General features: G+C 39.8%; 2 protein-coding genes and 1 long non-coding RNA gene across 6 annotated transcripts in view; all 3 read left to right on the forward strand.

The window, feature by feature from the left end:
- LOC116246359 (glutamyl-tRNA(Gln) amidotransferase subunit B, chloroplastic/mitochondrial-like) overlaps positions 1–17,813 on the forward strand; it is a 51,812-nt gene extending 33,999 nt beyond the window's left edge. For all 4 annotated transcript variants that reach the window (XM_050078868.1, XM_050078869.1, XM_050078866.1 and 1 more), the window contains exons 8-9: positions 17,326–17,370; positions 17,674–17,813. In XM_050078868.1, coding sequence (XP_049934825.1) covers positions 17,326–17,361 — 36 coding nt within the window. In that variant the 3' untranslated portion in view covers positions 17,362–17,370; positions 17,674–17,813. The remainder of the gene's footprint in view (positions 1–17,325; positions 17,371–17,673) is intronic.
- On the forward strand, positions 2,445–6,204 carry LOC126410263 (uncharacterized). Its single transcript, XR_007573934.1, has 3 exons — positions 2,445–2,564; positions 2,655–2,778; positions 5,751–6,204. It is a non-coding gene; the product is annotated as an uncharacterized LOC126410263 (long non-coding RNA).
- Positions 17,814–21,132: 3,319 nt separating the features above from the next.
- On the forward strand, positions 21,133–23,165 carry LOC116264027 (probable polyamine transporter At3g13620). The gene has a single exon (XM_031643932.2). The coding sequence runs from the start codon at positions 21,165–21,167 to the stop codon at positions 22,788–22,790; it is 1,626 nt and encodes a 541-aa protein (XP_031499792.1). The 5' UTR covers positions 21,133–21,164; the 3' UTR covers positions 22,791–23,165.

Here is a 23,165-nt window from a genome sequence, read left to right on the forward strand (position 1 = left end):
TCGAGAGAGAGAGAGAAAGAGAGAGAAAATTGCACGAACTATTCCATTAGGCTGCACCCTTCTCACGTTAAATGAGAATTAGGGTAAAAGAAAGAAATTACAAAATCAGTCCAAGACTGAAACAACTATTAATAAAATCTGTTAATATAACTTTTAAATATTCAAAAGACCAACCTATTATAAATGTTATTCAACATATAGAACAAGGAAAGGAAGAGAGAAAGAAGGGAGGTGGCTGTTGGGCCATCTCCAACGGCTAGAATGGTCCAACAGCCAGTTCTCCCCTTTAATAATAAAAAATGTGAAAACAAATGAAAAGAAAAAGTACAAAAAGAAAGAGAAAATTACAAACACGACCTAGCTACCCTAAACTACACACACACACACACACACACACACATATATATATATAAGACATATATTAGCACACACTAATATATGTAATATATATATATATATATATATATATATATATATATATATATATATATATATATATATATATATATAGATAGATAGGAATACATGCATTCTAACACAGACAACAATATACTTTAACATTGACACAACTGAAATACACTCTGGATCTTTTGATCAAGACAGGCATGACAGGTTCCAAACCTGTTAGTAGTCCTAGTGTATTAAATCACAAGTTGAGCTCAGAGGAAGGGAATCTATATCATAATCCTAGAAGGTGTTGCAGTATTGTTGGCATGTTACAACATCTTACCTTCGATTGGCCAAATATTGTATATTTTGTGAATCAAGTGTCACAATTTATGCATGCTCCTAGAAACAATCATATGAATGTTGTTAAACGAATCTTAAGGTATTTGAAAGGCACAATTGGAGATGGCCTTGTCTATTGCAAGAGTGATTCTTCTTGTAAAAGGCATGAACTAATTACTTACACAGATGCAAACTGAGCATGAGATGCAGATGAGAGGAGATCAGTTTCAGGCTATTGTGTTTTTATTGGAAGAAATCTCATTACTTGGAGTAGTCGCAAACAAAAGGCCATAGCCCGATCTACTACGGAAGCTAAATATAGGTCTGTGGCAGTAGGGATCGCTGAAGCTACATAGGTGAGAAATTTACTGGGCAAATTAGGAGAGCCTATTGTGTGACAATCAAAGTGCCATCAGCATAGCTTTTAATCCTATTCCTCGTAGTAGGAGAAATCACATTGAGATTGATCATCACTTCATTCGTCAAAAGGTTGAGGACAAAGAGATTGAGCCATGTTACATTCGCACCAATAATCAAGTTGTTGATTTGCTTACAAAGGATTTAACTAGTCATCAATTTTGGTTTCTCAAGAGCAAGTTGTGCATGATAAAAGGAACATGCTCAACTTGAGGGAGGATGTTAAAGGATTACCAGATGGGTTTGGATCTTGGTCCAGACCCAAACCCATCAGAAATAGGTGTTTTATTTCTCACGTGCCTTTATGTTTCATTAATGGCATATGAAGTAATTTTGTGTACCATTTTAGTTTATTATTCTGGCCTTGTATCAAAGATGAGATAATAAAATTTTAGGGTTGAGACTGCGTGTAGTTATTGCAGTCATCTCCCTTCTCTCATCTTAGTCTTCTTCTTCCTTATTTTCTGCAAGGGTGAACTGCAGTGAATATCAAGACTGATATATCAAAAAACTGACACCTGTGGAGCAATCAAACTTCTTTATTTTAGTAGATCCAAGTCTATGACCCTAATTTAGCTTGCATGAGGGCATTGTTTGGTGCTGTTGTCAGTGAACTTACTGGTGGAATCTATTGCAAAAGGATTTAATATGTCCTCCAATATAAAGTTCTTGAATTTTTTCATGTTGAACTTGGATATATAGAATGGAACTTCTGAATTTGCTTCTCCTACTTATACAGTCTTAGTATAAAAGAGAAACAATTTGCTTCTCCTTAAATAAATATCCTGAAAAAAGTACTTTTCCCTCTATTGAATTTGATTTTACTTTTTTTCCCTACTGTTCTGAACCTTTTCATTGTCGCCATAAGAATTCCACTTAAGAAACAGCAACGGCTTTGAGTTCAGTCAAGAAAAAGAACTTTAGCATGCATTTGATAACTTCAGCACTGATCTTCAGTCATTGTGTAGGCAGATCATTTAATGAAAATGAAACTCTCTGGGTTTAACCTTTGTTTGCTAATGTTATATCAGTTTTGAGATGCAAGTTGGGAGTTCATATTTATGTAGACTTCATGTTGTTTACTTACGATTGAGGCATGGATATCATCCTGGTAAGATCAGGGTTGCGTCAATCTTTAATGCCATTGATATGGAAAGTTGTATCTTTTTCTGTTTCCATTTCCATTGACCTTAAAATGCTTTGCACGATTGCCGAGTTAAAAGCTGTGATGTTTACATTTTTGCAATGCCATTATTTTGTCAAACCTGTAACCTAACAAGCACTGTGAGTTATTAACACAGATAGTAGATCCAGCAAAAATTGAAGTGATGGTGGATAAAGTGTTAGCAGCAAACCCTAAGCAGCTTGAACAATATCGTGGAGGCAAGTCAAAATTGCAAGGTTTTTTTGCTGGTCAGGTGGGTATTCTACGAAAGATGTGGCACTAGCTGTGTTCTTGAACTTATGTTGATATGGTTCCTGAACTTGTTATTATGTTCCTGTTTCAGGTGATGAAGGAGTCAAAGGGGAAAGCCAACCCTGCTCTCTTAAACCAGATTCTTTTGGGGAAACTAAATGCCAAAAATTGATGCCTTTCGATGTCCTTCTCATTCGGCTACAAGTTTGCAGCTGGTATGTGTGCTGAGTAGCAACTGTAAATCAGGCCCAAACTTGAGAATGAAAATGCTTCAAGAGATACACTCTTGAAGATCCCAACAACTTCAATAGATAATACAAAATCAATCCTCAAACTTAATATATTAATCTCAAGAGAAGAATACACAAGAGAGGCCAAAAAGCCCTTAAAATAACAAGGGTCCCAAGTGTCCTATTTATAGAGGAAGTAAAGAAGAAAGGAGGAAGAAAAGAGGAAGAGGAAGTGGCTGTTGGAGCTCCCAACAGCTACTTCCTTTCTAATAAAAAAAGGAAAAGAAAAAAGTTTAGAAAAAGGCATGAAAAATAAAGAAAAAATAAATACAAAAAGTTACAAAAAGTCCTATGTATACACACATGTATTTATATATACAAATCATACATTAAACTGCTAGGAGTTTAAGATATATGATAGTAGATACAAAAACATGTATGTATACTTACATTATAAATTCTAACACCCTCCCTCAAACTTACGGTGTAATCACCGAAAGTTTGCCAAGAAGAAACTGGAATCTTGCGGAAGCAAGTGCTTTGGTGAAGAAATCTCCAAGTTGATATTCAGAAGGGACAAAAGATAGATCAATTATTCGGCTAAGATATTTCTCTTACATAGTGACAATCCATTTCAATATGTTTTGTCCTTTCATGAAAGGTATGATTGCTAGCAATGTAGATGGCACTTTTGTTGTCGCAGTAGAGCTTGGTGGCTTCATTAAGGTCAATTCCAATGTCCTTCAATAAGATTTTCAACTATACAATCTCCATGGTGGTGGTAGCCATGGCACGATACTCTGCTTCAATTGAAGATAAAGAGACTTTATGTTGTTTTTTGCATCTCCATGAAATGAGGGTCACCTAGAAAAACACAAAAACCGATGGTGGAATGCCTATTATTAGGATTGTTAAGACGTGTTTATACTCAGTATTAGGCTTGAGAGGGCACTTGTGTAATAATGTTTCTTTTTAATGACTTTCTTGTAACTTATCCCTCTCCTCTAGTCTATATAAAGAGGAGTTAGGGATTCTTTCGAGGTTAATCAAAGATTAGTTCTCTTAAATTCATCATGGTATCAGAGCTCCAGCCGTCTCCTCCTCAGCGAGTTGTCGCCGACTAAGCAGCGCCGGCCGCCGCCTCATCGGCGTCAGTTGCCGTCGCCCTTTGCCCCCCTGTCCATTGCCGCCTGATCCATCCCTGCTGCCCCTCGTCGCCCTACCCATTGTCTGCCTGCGCCGCCTCCGCCTGTGCCGCCTGCGCCCGTCCGCCTGCGCCGCCGCTGCGTGTGCACTCTGCCGTTGCTCCGCCCAGCAGATTGCTTCGCCTGTCATCTTCGCCGCCGCCTCAACGCTGATTTTTTCCTCTCTGCGTCTTTCCGCTGCATGCTGCTCCGCCGCTGCTAAGCACGCTGCTCCTCCGCTGCACGCTGCTCCGCCGCTGTTCCGCCGCTGCTCTGCCCGTGGTTCTGCACGCTGATTTTCTTCTCAGCGTCGTCTCTGGTATCTCTCTTCGTTCAGCTCTGCTGTTGCCTCTTCTCGCCGATCAGACTTCTGGATTGCTACCTGCGTTAACTGCATATTGCTTCATGATCAGCATGTTGTCTTTCGATATGTGATTGTATTCTTTTGCCTGCACTTCCTATTCCGTGGCTCGGTTTCCTCCTTTGTGTTGAAAGATGTCTGAAATTAGTAGTGGCGCTAATACCTCTTCCTTTGTATCGTCGGGAGAGATGAAGAGTTCCCCATTTTCCAGCATTATCACCAAAATGGATGGGGGTAATTACGAGATGTGGGCCATGCAAGTAAAAAGAACTTTGATCGCTCATGAGAAGGAACATCTCATATTGGAGCCCGAGCCCGTACAGAAGGTAGGAAAATATACTACTTGGTTTAAAGATAATTCATTGGTTATGGTATGGATTGTTGGTACTCTCTCACAAGAAATTGCAAATGAAGTCTTGCACAAGGACAGTGCAAAGGATATGTGGGATTCTCTTGCTGCCACTTATTCACAGGCAAGAAATGAAACGCGCATTATGCAGCTTCATCATGATATCCATCAGATGCGACAAGATGGCAGACCTCTTCACACTTATTATTCTAGTCTCAAGTCCATGTTTGAGAGACTGAATAGCTACTTTCCCGCATGCAAGTGTGAACAACAAAAGGCATACAGAGATATGCTTATGGTAGGGGTCTTTCTTTCTGGTTTAGACTCTGTTTATGAATCCGCAAAGAACCAAATGCTTACTAGTCCCTCGATTCCTCCTATTGATGAGGCTTACAGTAGGCTCAGCAGAATTCCGATCTCTGCATCGATTGTTCCTGATACCACTTCTGCTATGCTTGCTACTCGTGGCAGAGGTGGACCCTTTTTTGCCAGAGGACGAGGGGGCCGTGGCCGTGGCAATACCCCTTCGCGCCCTGTATGTCAGTTTTGTCACCGCATTGGTCATACTGTGGATAAGTGTTGGCAGAAACATGGTCGTCCAGCTTTTGCAAACCAGACTGTATCTACTGATTCTCCTGAGCAGCCTAAGCCTCAGCACACTGCCTCCTCCAGTGAGTTGCATGTAGATGACATTCTCTCTCAGTTGAGGCACTTGATTGGCGACATGTTGGCTTCTTCATCTGGTATGTATTCTGCCTGTACAGTCTGCTCTCCTCCTGACACTACAGATTGGCTTATTGATTCTGGTGCATCGACACATCTCTGTGGGGATAAGACGCAATTCACCTCTTACGTCCCTACTCCACCGGGTCGTTCGGTTATTCTAGCAGATGGAAAAGATTCACCAGTTGTTGGACATGGAGAGGTCCAACTTACTTCATCATTGCCGCTGCAGCACGTTCTTCATGCACCAGAATTCCCCCATAGCCTACTTTCTATCAGTCAGATTACCAGAGAATTAAATTGTCGTGCTATATTTGACTCTTCCTCTCTTGTGTTTCAGGATATACTGACGGGCAGGGTGATTGGCAGTGGCCGTGAACAGGGAGATCTCTACAGGCTAGTGCATTCCTTTCCCTTTGCTGGATCTACCTCGTCGGGGTCGTCCTCATCCTCGGCTTATACTTGGCATTTACGTTTTGGACATCTCCCGTTTCAGAAACTGTTGCATGTTCTCCCTCAGCTGTCTCATAAGTCGTCTTTTCAATGTGAGTCTTGTCAGTTAGGCAAACACCATCGGTCATCCTTTCCTCCGCGGTCTAGTAGAACTAGCCACTCTGTGTTTGAGTTACTTCATTTTGATGTTTGGGGCCCGAGTCGTACTCCTGACCTTCAGGGTCATCGGTATTATCTTGTTGCTGTTGATGATTACAGTCGTGTTAGTTGGGTTTTTCTTATGAAACACAAATCTGAAGCGGGTCATGTAATCAAAAATTTTATCAATGAAATTCTGACTCAGTTTGATACTTGTGTCAAGATTGTGCGCTCTGACAATGCTCTTGAGTTCTGTGCTTTCTCTTTAGAACAATTTTTCAGGGATAAGGGTATCATTCACCAAAGTTCTTGTGCCTATTGTTTGACGTCCTCTACAACACCTATACCTCTCAACAAAACGGGGTTGCTGAAAGAAAACACCGCCATATTCTTGATGTCGCCAGAACCATTATCATACACAGCCATGTTCCCCATTCTTATTGGGGAGATGCTGTTCTTACAGCATGCTATCTTATTAATCGCATGCCGTCATCCGTGTTGGGAGATCTTATTCCTTTCTCTGTTCTTTTTCCTGACAGAGAATTGTTTTCTGTTGCACCTCGTATTTTTGGATGTGTTGCCTTTGTTCAGTTGCTTGGTCCTGGGAGAGATAAGTTATCCCCTCGGGCTATCAAAACGATCTTTGTTGGTTATTCCCGCACTCAAAAGGGATATCGTTGTTATGATCCTTCTACTCGTCGATATTATGTGAGTGCTGATGTTACATTTTTTGAGTCCACCTCTTATTTCTCTCCCAATGGAACTCAATTAAGGGTGCCTGAATTTAGTGATGAAGTCCACCTTCCTTTACCTCTCATGAGTTATCCACAACCCGTTGCTTCGCGTTTTGGGGCTATCTACCAACGTCGCACTAAACCTGTTCAACCTGCCCCCTGTGCTCCTGTGCCTTCACCCAGCATGCCCAAGGTACTTCCTGAACACACAAATCCTGCTGACCATTCTTTATGTGATGATGCCACAGGGGACTCTCCAGAGCATGCTACTGGTCCTCATATTAATGAACTTGATATGCCTATTGCTCAAAGGAAAGGCAAACGCAGTTGCACTATGCATCCTCTCTCTGGTCATTTGTCCATGGCTCGACTCACTCCTACTTACCGACAGTTTGTCAAGGGACTGTCGGCTGTAGCTCTTCCACAGACTCCCATGGACGCTCTTTCTGATCCCAAATGGGCCGCAGCTATGCAAGAAGAGATGGATGCCCTTCAGTCTAGAGGCACCTGGACACTAGTTACTCCTTCATCTGATGCAGCTATTGTTGGTTGTTGATGGGTATTTACTGTTAAATACAGAGCAGATGGCAGCATTGAGAGATATAAGGCTCGCCTGGTTGCAAAAGGCTATACTCAGACTTATGGGGTTGATTATTATGATACCTTCTCTCCTGTGGCACGACATGCTTCTTTACGGGTTCTTCTCGCTGTTGCCGTCAGCAAGAATTGGTCTCTATCACAGCTTGATGTCAAAAATGCCTTTCTGTATGGTGACCTACATGAAGAAGTGTATATGCAGCAACCACCAGGGTTTGTTGCTGAGGGGGAGTGTCAGAAAGTGTGTAGATTGAGAAAGGCAATTTATGGTCTGAAACAAAGTCCTCGAGCTTGGTTTCAAAAATTATCAGAGAATATTGAGAATGAGGGCTTCAGACGTTCTTCGGCTGATCATTCCCTTTTTGTCAAGAAAACTTCTACAGGTACAGTGATAGTTCTTGTCTATGTTGATGATATCATTGTTACAGGGGATGATATTCAGGGGATTTCCAACATCAAGGGCGTCCTTGGACGACACTTTGTCACCAAGGATCTTGGTGAGCTACGCTATTTCCTAGGTATTGAGTTTGCCAGAAATCAGAAGGGTCTTATCATGTGCCAAAGGAAATACGTTACTGATGTCTTGCAAGAGACAGGTATGCTAGGATGTCGACCTGCCTCTACACCCATGGACATCAATACTCGCTTGTATGATGATGATACTGAAGATGTTGATGCTAGACAATATAGAGGGATTGTTGGGAAGCTCCTATATATCACTGTTACTCGACCTGATATTGCCTATGCTGTCAGCAGAGTGAGTCAATTTATGGATAAGCCCAAGAAAGTCCATTGGGATGCTGCCATGATGATTCTCAGGTATCTGAAAAATTCACCAGGAATGGGACTTTTCTTTCAAAATGGTACATCTCTCACTATATCTGTGTATGTTGATGCTGATTATGCGGGATGTCACCTTGACAGAAAATCCACTACTGGGTTTTGTGTGTTTATTGGATCCAACTTGGTTACATGGAAGAGTAAGAAGCAGACAGTGGTTGCCAGATCAAGTGCAGAATCTGAGTATAGAGCTATGGCTCAGGCTACTGCTGAAGTTATGTGGGTTAGATCTCTGATGTTGGATCTTACTGTGGAAGTGCCTCTTCCTATGCAATTGTTAGGTGATAACAAAGCTGCTCTGTTTATTGCTAATAATCATGCTTTCCATGAGAGAACCAAGCATGTTGAAGTAGATTGTCACTATACCAGAGACATGATTCAAAAGGGGTTTGTAAGTACCTCCCATATTTCAACTACAGGGCAAACTGCTGATATTTTTACTAAAGCTCTTGCAAGAGGACCATTCCAAAGTTGTTGTTCCAAGTTGAGCTTGTTTGACATATACGCTCCAACTTGAGGGGGAGTGTTAAGACGTGTTTATACTCAGTATTAGGCTTGAGAGGGCACTTGTGTAATAATGTTTCTTTTTAATGACTTTCTTGTAACTTATCCCTCTCCTCTAGTCTATATAAAGAGGAGTTAGGGATTCTTTCGAGGTTAATCAAAGATTAGTTCTCTTAAATTCATCAAGGATCTCCACCCCAATCAGCATCAATATAAGCAATCATATTCAAGTTTGATGAGGAGGATAGAAAAAGTCCCTTAGTGATAGTGTGTTTGACATATCGAACAATCCTCAATGCAGCTCCCATGTGTACAAAAGTGGGTCTTTGTTGAAACTAACTTATAACATGTACAGCATGTGATATGTCAGGCCTTGTGATGGATAAATATATGAGAGCTCCCACCAATTGACGAATGGGGGTGGGATTTTCTAGAATTTCTCCATCATCAATCTTCATCTTTACTCCTTGTAGAAATAATGGACGCACAAGAAACGAAGATCAAACACAGATGTAACGTGGAAAACCTTCAACTAGAGGGAAAAAACCATGGGTGAAGAGATCTGGTACCCACTAGCCGCCAGAGACTCTCTCTCTTAGAAAACTTCATTAACTTGCAAGATTAGGGTTTACGATGGTATAAGTATGCCCAAACCAAGACTCACTGGATCGGGTCCAAACCCGGACCCATACATCAAGATCCGTCAACACTCCCCCTCAAGTTGGGCATACATATCAAACATGCCCAACTTGGATACATTTCTCTCAAATGGAGTTATGTGTAAAGCTTTTGTCAGAATATTAGCAGTTTGATCTTCAGAGTTCATGTATAGTAATATGTTAACTCCCTGGCATCAATTCTTTCTCTGATGAAGTGACGGTCAATCTCAACATGCTTTGTTCGATCATGAAGCACTGGATTGTTAGCCAAGTTAATCGCAAACTTGTAATCACAATACATCTTCATAGGCTCTTCAGTCTCTATCCCAATATCAGTCAGCAAGATCTTTAGTCATAACAACTCTGATACTCCAGTAGCAACAGCCCTATATTCAGCCTCTGCACTTGAGCGGGAACAAACATCTTGTCTCTTGCTTCTCCAAACAACTAGATTTCCCCTCAAGTAGACGCAGTACCCTGAAGTAGATCTTCTGATGTCAACACAGCCTACCCAGTCTGCATCAGAATACCCTTCAATTTCAAAGGACCTTTGTTTCACATATAGAAGTCCTTTTCCAGGATTCTTCTTCAACTAACACATGATTCTATCTACAGCCTTCAAGTGTGCATCCGTAGGTGCATACATAAACTGACTCATCACATTTACAGCAAAGGTGATATCCGGTCTAGTGTGAGGTATATCAATCTACCAACTTGACGTTGATATCTCCCTTTAGCTTCTTCACACAAAAGTTCTTCATCCTTGCTATTGAGTTTGTGCCCAGCATCCAGAGGAGTAGAGGCTGGTCTGCATCCCAGTTTTCCTGTCTCCTTCAGTAGATCCAAGGTGTACTTCCTTTGATTAAGCGCAAGAGTCGTACCTGATCTGGCAATTTCAATACCAAGGAAATACTTTAGCTTGCCAAGGTCCTTGAGATCAAATTCAGCAGATAGTAAACCCTTTAATCTTGCTCTCTCTTTTTCATCATCACCTGTAACAATCATATCATCAACATAGACCAACAGTAGAATAACTTTACCCTCTATCCTCTTTATAAACAGGGTATGATCTCCATTTCCTTGTTTATAGCCATGCTTCTTCATAACAAGTCTGAGACGTTCAAACCATGCTCGGGGAGACTGTTTGAGCCCATACAAGGCCTTCTTCAGTTTACAGCATTTTTCAGGTCTCTCAAAACCTGGGGGCATACACATATACACTTCCTCTTCGAGATCTCCGTTGAGAAATGCATTTTTAACATCGAGTTGGCACATGTCCCAACCCTTCAACACTGCTAAAGAAATAATAACTCTAACGGTCTTCATTTTCGCGATAGGAGCAAACGTCTCTAAGTAGTCGATCCCACATTTCTGACTGAACCCATTGGCCACCAGTCGTGCTTTGTACCTCTCAACATTCTCATCTGGTTTGTACTTAATGGTGTAGACCCACTTTGACCCAACCAAATGAGCTGCTTCAGGAATCTCTACCACTTCCCATGTCTGATTTTTGTCTAAGGCTTCCATCTTTTCTTGCATAGCATAAGTCCACTTGGGGTCACTCTGAGCCTCTGTAACATTCCTGGGAATCACAGCCACAGACAAGGAGGATACAAAACATTTGTAGTCAGTGCTCAATGTAGAGTAAGACACAAAGTTACCAATAGGGTGTTGAGTACATGACCTAACACCCTTTCTCAGGGCAATGGAAAAATACCATGTAGAAATAATAGACGCACAAGAAACGAAGATCGAACACAGATGTAACGTGGAAAACCCTCAACTAGAGGGAAAAAACCACGGGTGAAGAGATCTGGTGCCCACTAGCCGCCAGACTCTCTCTCTCTTAGAAAACTTCATTAACCTGCAAGATTAGGGTTTACAATTGTATAAGTATGCCCAAACCAAGACTCACTGGATCGGGTCCAGACCCGGACCCATACATCAAGATCCGTCAACACTCCTAAAGCTTCAGGAGTGTCCACTACCTTGTCATCAGTGATTCCTGATCTGCTTATAATGTTATTGGCAAACTTCATTTGTGAGAATAAGTATCCTCTTCTACTATAAGCAACTTCAATACCAAGGAAATATGTTAGTTTCCCCAAATCAGTCATTTCAAATTCATTCTTAAGGAAAGTCTTTACCTGCATAATTCCGTTGGCATCATTACTTGTAATAATCATATCATCTACATATAAAAGCAACACAATTGTACCTATAGTTGTGTTTTTAACGAACATAGCAATGTCAGAAAAACATGACTTAAAACCTTGTTTAAACATAACATTGCTAAACATATCAAACCAAGCTTTTGGAGCTTGTTTCAAACCATACAATGCCTTTCTAAGATAAAGAACTTTCCCTTTAGGTAAATCTAGCCCAAGGGGTGAGTCCATGTATACCTCCTCATTTAAGTAACCATTCAAGAAATCATTTTTGACATCCAATTGATATATGGACCATTGTTTAATAGAAGCAACAACAATAAGAGCTCTAACAGAGGTCATACGAGCAACATGGGCAAAAGTTTCTTCATAAATCAATCCCATATTCTTGGGCATATCCTTTGGCAACAAGTCTAGCTTTATACCTTTCAATTGATCCATCACTTCTAGTCTTGACTTTGTAAACCCACCTACATCCTATTGTCTTTTTCCCGATAAGAAGAGACACAATGTCCCAAGCTTTATTATCTTCAAGGGCATTAAGTTCATTGTTCATGGCTTCAACCCAATGTGGGTTAGTTTTGGCTTCAACATAAGATAAAGGTTCATCAAGAGAGTGAATAGCTAATAAGCAAGCTCTATGTTTTGGAGAAAAAGGTGGATGAATATCTCTTTGAGATCTCCTAAGAGTTGGTTGAGACTCTTGGATGTTTTGTTGAGACCTTCTCTTATAAACTTTTGCTTCTCTTGGTGGTGGTCTATTAAAATAAGTGCTATCAACCTCATTTAGAGCATCATCATATGAAGAATGCAAAACATCATCATCATCATTATCATAATCATCATCATTTATCCATAAAAAGGAATAGTCATCTTCATGCTTGGGTTTATTTTCATTAAAGCCATTTTCTTCTTCTAAAAATGTCACATTTCTTGAAACATAGACCTTATCTTTTTCAATATCATAGCATCTGTATCCTTTGTTTCGGAATAGCCAATGAAGACACATTGAATAACTCTAGATAAAAGTTTATCATTTTTGTCATTTAGAATGTAACATTTGCAACCAAAGACTTTGAATCTTTTATAAATTGGCTCCAAATTAAAAAGTTTTTGAAAAGGTGAAATATTTTCTAAAACTTTAGAGGACATTCTATTAATCAAGTAAATGGATGTTAGAATCGCTTCAGCCCAAAAAATTTTTGGAACATTTTTTGATATAAGGATAGCTCTTGTTGTTTCAAGAATATGTCTATGTTTTCTTTCGGCGACTTCGTTTTGTTGGGGGGTTTTGGGACAAGACTTTTGGTGTATAACTCCCTTTTTCTTTAGGAATTCTTCAAATTCATTGGAAATGAATTCTCCTCCAGAATCACTTTTAAAAATTTTAAGGTTTGCATCAAATTGAGTTTTGATCATGTTGTAAAAGTTTTTGAAATTCATAAAGACTTCCAATTTGCGTTTAAGAAAGTAAACCCAAGCATAACGAGAGTAATTATCCACAAAAATGACATAATAAAGTAAACCACCTTTAGACATAATAGGAGCGGGACCCCATACATTCGAATGCACTAATTCAAAAGGTGCTTTTGCAACAAATTTTCTATTTCCAAAAGGTAAAGCCTTAATTTTGGCTTTAATACAACCATCACATGAAATCATTTCTTTACATTTCTCTTCCAAAAAAAGGATACAAGACATTTTTCCTAAACTTGGATGTCCAAGTCTTTGATGCCAAATTTGAATATCACTCTTCTTGACTACATTGCAAGTTGGGCTGGAAAGATCCAAATAATCAACATAGTAGAGATCATTTTTCCTACAACCTTCCCCAATCGTCTTCTTGGAAAGATGGTTCTGTATCAAAAATTTATTTTGTGAGAAGACAATATCACATCCATGATTTGTTATTTGAGAAACCGACAAGAGATTTAAGTTAAGTTTGGTAATAAATATAACTTTTGGTATTTTGAAAACTTTTGAATTAAAATTTTGATCAATATTCCCAACACATTTGATTTCAAGAGGAGTTCCATCGGTGGTTTTAACAAAAGGGCACGATTCCTCCTTAGTGCGTTCGGTAAGTAATGAACTACAAGGGTTCATATGAAAAGAAGCTCTGGAATCAAGTATCCAAGAGTACTTACTTGATGATGTAGATGCTAATACTTTATGACCATAGAAACTCCGCATTTGCCAAAGTATGGACCTGCTTCATCTCGAAGGTTCCCTGATAGCTAAATGTACCAAGTTTTTGCTAACAAAATAGTTGCCTAATGACAATAGTCTTTTTCACATAAGTAGAGCTTCCAATTTTTCGCCTTTTCTTATATTAAAAAAATGATGTGATAACTCTACAGCTGGAAACCTTATTCTGTCACATGAGAGGAAAATTATTGAAAGATGGCTCTTTTCTTTTTCAATATTCGTAGAAGGGAACACAGTTTGAACCTTCACAAAAACATGAATGAAACCATCAAATTCCTCTTCAATTCAAGGAGATAAGCACTATTTGGTCTATATCTTTCTTTATTTGTTAATTCAATTTAAGATATCCTAAAAGTATCTGCTCAAACAGGAAATCAGATATAGGCCAATGCATATTGGTTGACATGTTGTATCAATACGCAAACTTGGTTGTGTCATCTTTTAGGCTTTACTTGTGTTTCCTGAGAGGACTTTATTGCTTGCCCGAAATATAAAACCCCCAAAAAACCCCACGGCCATTCCCTGTGGCATTCGAAAAGTGTGGGCACTGCCGCCAGCCGCCTGCTGCCCGTCCAGTTGGCCACACTTTTGGGCTGCACATCTAGCTGTTATTTATTAAAAGGTTTACTTTTTCTAAGATTTAGTTTTTTCACAAAAAGACACTTAAACTTTTGAAAATATGTAAACAGTCCATTGCTTAGATTTGTAGAGATGTCAATGGATTAAATTTGAATGAGATATATTTTTTGCTGTATCTATATTATTTTTGGATATTTGTATATTTGGATTTTCATTTAGATTTAATTACAAACAAAACAAATCCACAATATATTTGAAAACTATTTCCTGACTGCTGCTCTGTCCTATATCTTATTGCCATATTGTCAGCATTTTTCAAGAGGAAGCAAACAAGTGAAATATTTAAAACCTTTGTGTGCACTTCTTTTTTCTGCTCCAAAATAATTTGTGGTTGCCGACGATTGGCCGAGGGCCAAAGCCCAAAAACCACGTGGTTGGCAGATGGCTGCCGACAGAATGGACGTGATTAAGTCGTCGAAGGACAAAAACTTGTTTTCAACGGTAGCTTCTCATCCTGCTTTCTTTGGGGCTATTTTAAATACTTCCTCATTTTTCATGGTTTCCAGATTCTTGTAGTTTAATTGCTAAACTAATAGCTTAATGAAAAAATCTAACGTTTACGCGGGTTCTGCTCCAAAATTCTAAAGCAAATTGTGGATTATATAATCAAACTAGTTTTATTTTGATCTTCTGGGTATTTGCTTGTCATTATGATTTAGCAATTTTATGGTGAACAAATTGTTGGAGAAAGAAAAGAACGGAACAGATGAATTAAAATAGATGAAAAAGCTAAAAAGAAAAGAAATGCAAAAAAAAATGCCAAACACAACTTTCAAAATAGATTATATATATATGAGAGACAGATTTTAGTAGGCCAACAATTTCAGACGGTGGATTTTAAATTTTATAATATCCTGTTAGTGTACCCAAGGAACATCATTTTCACGTGTGACCGAGTTAACGCTAATCCTTTTTTTTTTTTCACTTTACTTTTGGTAACGGTCATCATTTCTTTCAAAATCATACATCAATAAAATCATGATCATAGCTTATTTTCAAATAAACTGGATAAATTGTGTTGTATTTTATTGGTAAAATGATGTCTCATTGGAAGGGCCTAGACTCCTAGCTTAATTTTACGGAGTCTTTCGGAGTATTTGCTTCCCTGAGTTCTAATTTAAACCACTGAATATCTTAGATCCCATTATTTGATGTCACACCCCCTCCCATCCAATCGCTTTGGCAACACACTGACTATTTCAAATTTTTATTAAAATTCCGTGTTCTTTCAGTACTCTCTGAGCCCCATATAAAAAGGATTTCGTATCGTAGACTCAAGACTATCAAAACACCCCTATTTAAAAATATGATAGACATTGAAATTTTAATAACCCATTAAAAGCAGTTAAGCTTTTAATAGTAATTATTTGATATTTTTTCTCTCATTAATGATAAATGTACCACTTCTACTTCCCCCAATATTGGTGGTGGGGACAATTTGATCCAAACATAATTACCTCTAATGATCCGGATATAGTTACCTCCAAATATCAAGTTTCACAACAAGCTTGGGTGGATGTTTGATAGTTTTCTGAAACTTTCAAATAATATATCTCAAAGATTTCTCAAGGATGTTATTATTTTATCTGAAATGCCTTTTAAATGGAAGGGGTATGGTTCGGGGTTTCTGAACCATATCACGACCGAGAATGGGCTAAAAGTGTTATTTAAAAAATAAATATGTACAAAAATTAGCTAAAAAAATTAACAACCTGTCAACAAATTATTTAGCACTTAGAGTGAGGGGAAGGAGATCCTAACTGCCCCATTAACCCTCCCCTCTCCTTTTCTCCTACCTCAAGATAGAGGGCTGCATGGGTTAGAGCTTGCACTACAAGAAAGGGGTATATATTGTTGATAGTATTCCAATTAGTGAGGAGCGAACAGACTGTTTGTTACGTTATTTCACTTGCAAAAATAATCAATTAACGGTCACACAAAATGTTATAATACCCAAATCACCCTCGTGACTAACTGTCCATGTGAACCTTGGAACAAATTATTTTAATACTTAAAAGCACGTCACTTTTGGCTTTATTGAATACGCCAATTTAAGTCAAAGTCAATTCTGACGGTACTCCTTTGTCGATGTATGTACATTATGGTGGTAAAGCTCACACCCGAACGAATGACTTGGAGTGTCAGCCTCATCTCATCTCAAGAAGGAAAGAAAGAAAGAAAGAAATTCATCCCTACCCTTAGGCGGAGCCAATCAGCAACGTAGCCACATGGTGTAGCTGCTTTTCTACCAATTTATGGATGTCGAAACTCTGACTCGAACTTGTTTGATTAAGCTGGACCGAAGCTCGACTTCTGTACTTAACCGAATGGACCTCGAATTCGGAACAAAACTCGAGTTTCTGAGCAAGTCAAGTTCGAGTTATACTTACTCGACTTGTTTAAAGTCAGTTGGCTCGTCTACAGTTGTTACGCAAGTCAGCTGAAACAGATAAGACGTAAATTTCTCCTAGATCTAATGTCCTTGCTGCTGATAACGTTGTACTTGATTGCCCTATAGAGAAGATGTGCAAACTATCAAGGAAAGCGTCCTGCTTATGTTTGAGACCCCTAGCCCAAGTGACATAATGTGTTGGTTTGTGGTTCATTAAAGTACAACTACTTTATTAGCTATACTTTCATGCACATGCAAGCCATCTGCTTGTTTTGTAGACAAGCATTTTAAATTGTGTTTTTGTTAGATATATGTACTGGAGACATGCCTTGTAAATGCCTAATGGTGATCATTTCTCAAGAGTATGATTGGGAAGAAGATGGTGGGGTTACCCTTGCGCCTTTGCTGCTTGCAATCATCCTTGTCTTCATCTACCAACATACTATGGCGATCTCCCATGGCAGTGGTGGAGCCATATGGTCGCTAGCCAGCCTCACAAACTTTACTTTTTTTTTTTTTTATGTTAATAATTTGGTTGTTTATATGAATAAGTGCCTCCTAAAACATTAAAGTTACTGAGCAGGTACCCCCCTCCAACCAAAATTTTTGGCTCTGCTAGTGCCCCATGGTACGTTCTTCTAGCTTTTTTGCTTCATCAGAATTTCTTTTATTGACTTAGACAATGCTTTAGATGGTACTATTTGGGGCTGTTTGGGAACAATAACATTTGTTACCTTCTCATGCATCTAACCTAAAATTTGGTTAGATTCATTGGATATTTTAAAATGTGTTTCATGAATCTACCCCATCTTTTGAGGCAATGCATGAAACAGTAATATAGTATCACATCTCCCAAACAATCCCTCCATGTCAAAAAAGCTGTGGGTTCAAGTGTTTGTTCTGTAGAAGCTAAATAAATTTCTATGTGCAGGGAATTATCGAAGGACTCTGTGCTCTTCCTTCAGATGCCTTTCATCAAGTTGTGGAGCTTGCCCTTCAGCTTGAGATGCTAAAGAAATTTAGTCCTCTGTCCATGATTTTTTTGCAATTGAATGGTTAGCTAGAAATTTTTAGGATAGGTTCTCCATCATATAGAAAAGAAAGAAGATCAAGAATCTCTAAAACTGTTGACTGCAGGAATTGATAGATTATTCATGTCAAACTTTTTTTTAATTTAACTACAGAGTATTCCCACAACAAATTTGTGTGAATGCACTTAGTTGTATTATTTGTTGTTCATTTAGTTCTTTTGTACTCTTTGATCCTTATGTAATTGTAAATGTAATAGGAGTGACACCAATTCAAGCAACCATAGGTTTTAAGAAAAAAAAAGAAAAAGAAATTAGTAACGCAAATTTTTGTTGCTAATTCTTGTCACTATTTGTAACCCAAAGTTTCGTTACTAAAAGTAGAAACTAGCGTAACCTTAGTTGTAGGTGCAATCAAATTAAAACTTTAAATTTTCAATATATATATATATATATATCAAGATTCTGACGGTAGATGAGAGGGAGAGAGATATTTTGGTAGACAGAGAGATTCGAACGGTGGATTTAACTTTTACAGGCTCCTATTGTGCACCCAAGAGTATGTTTTTCCATGTAATGCTGAGTTAAACGCTGGTCCATAGTTTTGTTTTCTCAAAACAAGTTTATGTAGAATATATATATATATATATATATATATATATATATATATATAGAGAGAGAGAGAGAGAGAGAGATTCAGACGGTAGATGAGAGGGAGAGAGATGTTTTGGTAGGCGGAGAGATTCGAACGGTGGATTTCAACTTTTATAGTCTCTTATTGTGTACCCAATAGAACATGTTTTCCCATGTGATGCCAAGTTAACGCTGGTCCATAGTTTTGTTTTCTCAAAACGGTTCTTTTTTCAAAATCATGAATCACTCAACGGTCAGGTTACATGTCTGATGAGAAAAATAAGAAAATATTTATTTTGAGGTATAAATGGCGAATGTGAAACTTAATGGTCCATAAAGCCATTTTTTGTGTTAGGCAGCCCAACACTTTTCTTTTGGGGTATTTATCTCTTTTTATGAGGGTCATATTTTATATTTCACTCATTTCTCTTTATATGGGGGTGTTCGTCATTTCATCACCGAGCTATTTTTATCATTTTGACAGCTTAGCCTATGTCACATAGTGGGATGCGGGTGCACATCTCTAAAAGTGCGATGGTGTGGTGAAAGTATTTATTATTATTATTAATTTATTAAGAGTATAAATGAATGTTATATATTACATATTTATAAGTTATAATGTATTGCCTACATGAATGATGCATATAAAGTAAACAAAAAACAAAAAACAGGACCGAACATAGACCAGTAAAAACTAAAAAAATAAGCATTCAAACTTTCAGCAATACACTGAAATAAAATGGTCGTACTGTCAGTCGCACTCCACTCGTGTTGACTTGTACTGGATAAGCCATTCAGGCTGTACCTGTGTTTGCACCTTCACCTGAGCCGTGTTGTGTCGACATAGGTTATGTGTGACTTAGAGTCTAACACTTTGGCTCATATTAGGGCCCAAGCTTCCAACAGTTAGACATGAGTTTGGAAGAACACTTACGAATCATGAATTATATATATATATATATATTATATTTTCGATTACATGTTCACTATTTTTTGTTGTTTATATAATCCAATTAACAGATCGATACAAATACTGAAAGTATAAAAACAAAAAAATTCATGGCAATTTGGTTCTGAATTAGATTTTATGAGCTGAGACCTCATTTATCAAAAGTTCAAAAAATTGTAACTTGTAAATCCCATCTGCATGTTTTTCCCTTCCAAGTCCTATAAATTTTTGATATATCAATCGCACCGACTTATATTACTTAATGTACAAAAAATAAGAAATTCTCATTTTAAGAATAAAGAGGGATAGAGTTTGCGTCTCAATCCTTGTAACCTTCCAACTTTTTCTTTCCATTTTTATGTGTTTATGCCTTTAAAGCTATTTTATAGGTGAAGTAATAGCTTGCAAAGGAGTTCAATTTTATTTTACAAGATCTTTAAGGGTGTTTGGTAGCATGGACATGCCATGAATATCTCCTAAAGATTGAACCGGATTTCAAACATAACCCTTACGTTGACTATTTGAAAATGCCATAGTGATTGAAAATTTAGTTACGTCAATGAAAGCAGCTATGGCTTTAACAGTAATTATTGGATATTTTTCTCTCATTACAACTTCTATTTGCCATATTATTGTTGGGGACGGTTTCATCCAAAATATAATTACCTCCTCTAATGATCCAAACGTAATTACTTTTGATTACCAAGTTTCACCGAAAACTTGGGTGAGACATATATTTGCTAATTTTATGGAATTTTCAAAATAATAAATCTCATGGATTTCTCAAGCAGGTTATTATTTGAAAAGCCTTTTAAATGGACGGTGCGGTTGTGACTTGGGTGCAATAAAAACGTTATATAAAAAATAAATATGGATAAAACTTAACTAAAAAAAAGATATGTCGACATATTATTTGGTGGGAGGAGACCTTATAAGCCTCCGTCGGCCAGGTTAATTTAGTAGTAGTTCACACGACACTTGTAACACCAGTGAAGTCAAAGTCAAATTTGGTGACTCCTCTCAACGACACATATATAAATACATTATTAGAAGGTGGTTGGACACCCTTGAAATATCTTTGTGCCAAGCTAATTGACACGTGAACACGCTGACAGCAACCTAGTCACGAGGCTTGAAGCCCCTTCCCTACCTAATCTTCGTGGCAAATAAATAAACAAATCTGCCTATTTACATATCTTATCATACCACGCATTTAAAATCTCCGAGACCCTTCGTCAGATATTCTTTACTAATTTGGTGTTTCTCTTTGAATCTGATATCCAACAGAAGCGTTTAAAAATGTTGAATATGAAAAAGTTGAATGACTAATTAAGAAATCGGTCATAACTCAAATTTAAGAAATGACATTCAATTGAACTGATCGCATTCGAATTGAGATGAGATTTATTTTTAAAGTGACATGCTATATATTTTTTAAAGTGACATGCTATATATATTCTGAAAGTTGGCCTGTCGCCAAACTCAAATCCAAAACTTTTTTGAGCCGATCAATTCAGAAAATAATTACAACAATCTTGCTGAAAAGGCACCATTTAAAGATAAGGGAATGACAAAGAGCTTTGGCTTCTCATTAAAGAATAGAGTAGGATTGAAAAGTCACCGATTGCAGCGTCCAAATTTGTTGGAAATTGAAGTTGTGATACATTGATATTCTCAGGCAAAAATCGGTAATTAAAAGAAAAGGCGTGAGAGGAAATATAAGATATTTTTATGACAAATTATCTCTTTCTCTCCCTCGTCCTTCATTTATTTAGGCAATTGCTGGCCACTTGTTAACCTACACATCACGCCATGACGGCCGATGAAGGCGAGATTGGAGGCCTCAAGCCAGGCAAGGCCGTGGTGAAGGGCTCAGCCATGGGCGCTTCTCCGTCCACGGCTTGCCAGCAGCGGCCGGGCCACCAACCGCACCAGCAGATACTGCTGCCGGGAGATGGCGCTGACGCCGACGCGGGCCTCGGCATCGAAGCCGGCGCCGACGCTCTCCCTCCTGCATCAGGCAAGAGAAAGAGCAAGAAGCTCACCCTTATCCCGTTGGCCTTCCTAATATACTTCGAGGTATCGGGCGGTCCCTTCGGCGAGGAGCCCGCCGTTCAAGCGGCCGGACCCCTCTTGGCCATTCTGGGCTTCATCATCTTTCCCGTGATATGGAGCATTCCCGAGGCGCTCATCACGGCGGAGCTCTCCACCGCCTACCCCGGCAACGGCGGCTACGTGATCTGGGCCACGGAGGCGTTCGGCCCCTTCTGGGGCTTCCTCATGGGCTGGTGGAAATGGCTGAGCGGCGCCATCAACAACGCCGCCTACCCCGTTCTATGCGTCGACTACCTTAAGCTCGTCTTCCCGACCTTCTCCTCCGGCCTCTCTCGCTACCTCGCCATCTCCCTCTTCAACGTCTGTTTCGCCTTCCTCAACTACACCGGCCTCACCATCGTCGGCTGGACTGCCGTGATCCTTGCCGCCCTCTCCCTTGCCCCCTTTATCCTCTTGCTCTTCTTCGCCATCCCCAAGATCAGGCCTTCCCGGTGGCTGAGCAACGGGCAGAGCAAGAGCAGAGACTGGAGCCTCTACCTCAACACCATCTTCTGGAACCTCAATTACTGGGACAACGCCAGCACCGTCGCCGGCGAGGTCGAACATCCACAGAAGACGTACCCGAAGGCCCTGCTCCTCGCGGGGCTCCTGACGTGCTCCAGCTACCTGATACCCCTCCTCGCTGGCATCGGCGCTCTGGAGCTCGAACAGGACAAGTGGTCGGACGGCTACCTGGCGGACGTGGCCGGCATGATCGCCGGTAAGTGGCTTAAGTTCTGGGTGGAGGCTGGGGCGGTGATGTCAGCGGTGGGGCTCTTCGAGGCCCAATTGAGCAGCTGCAGCTTCCAACTTCTGGGCATGGCGGAGCTTGGCCACCTTCCCGCCTTCCTGGCCAAGAGATCGGAGTGGTTCGACACGCCGTCGTGGGGAGTCCTCATCTCCACGATCGTCACCATCGCCCTTTCTTACACCAACTTCACCAACATCGTCTCCTCTGCCAACTTCCTCTACAGCTGCGGGATGCTGCTAGAGTTCTCCACGTTCGTGTGGCTGAGGAGGAAGTACCCGCGCCTCCGGCGCCCCTTCAAGGTGCCGCTGGGAATCCCCGGCTTGGTGTGCATGTGCATTATCCCCTCGGCCTTCGTCGTCGCCGTCATGGTATTGGCCGGAAAAATCGTGTTCATCATCAGCGGCGGTTTCTCCCTCTTGGGGATCGCCGGTTACTTCGCCATCAAGCTCTGCAAGGCCAAGAAGTGGGTCTCCTTCATTAAGGTCCCGGAAGAGTGTGAGGACGACGGAACAGCGACACTGGAAGGAAGAGAAGAAGAAGAAGAAAAGAACACCTATTACAGAGATGCGCCAAATCGCCAGTTTTTGTCTTAATTTGTCAGTGTCCATCGTTTTTCTCTGCCTCTGTCCTTTACCCTATTTGGGTGTGTCTCTGATTCTATTCATGGTGAGACATCAGCAGCCGATCTCCCAGCTGCGCCCGTGAGGCTTTCCGTCAAGGATGTGCATCTTTTCATGGTCGCACCAATAAACTTGGTTGACCGAGGTGTTAAGTTTGGATTTCAAAAGCTTGGCAGTAGAGTTAGGAAAAAGGGAAGAGCTGCTTCCAACTCAGTCTAGTGTTCCGTCTGTAAAAACCTCATTTGGTTTCAGGAAAGTGTAGGCTCAGCAGCTGTGGTAGAGAGCCAGCAATAATTGGGCGGCGTTCAGCTCCTACATAAGTATATTTTACACGTCTTTTTAATACCA

The sequence above is a fragment of the Nymphaea colorata genome, chromosome 1 (genome assembly GCF_008831285.2).
Source record: "Nymphaea colorata isolate Beijing-Zhang1983 chromosome 1, ASM883128v2, whole genome shotgun sequence".
NCBI lineage: Eukaryota > Viridiplantae > Streptophyta > Magnoliopsida > Nymphaeales > Nymphaeaceae > Nymphaea > Nymphaea colorata.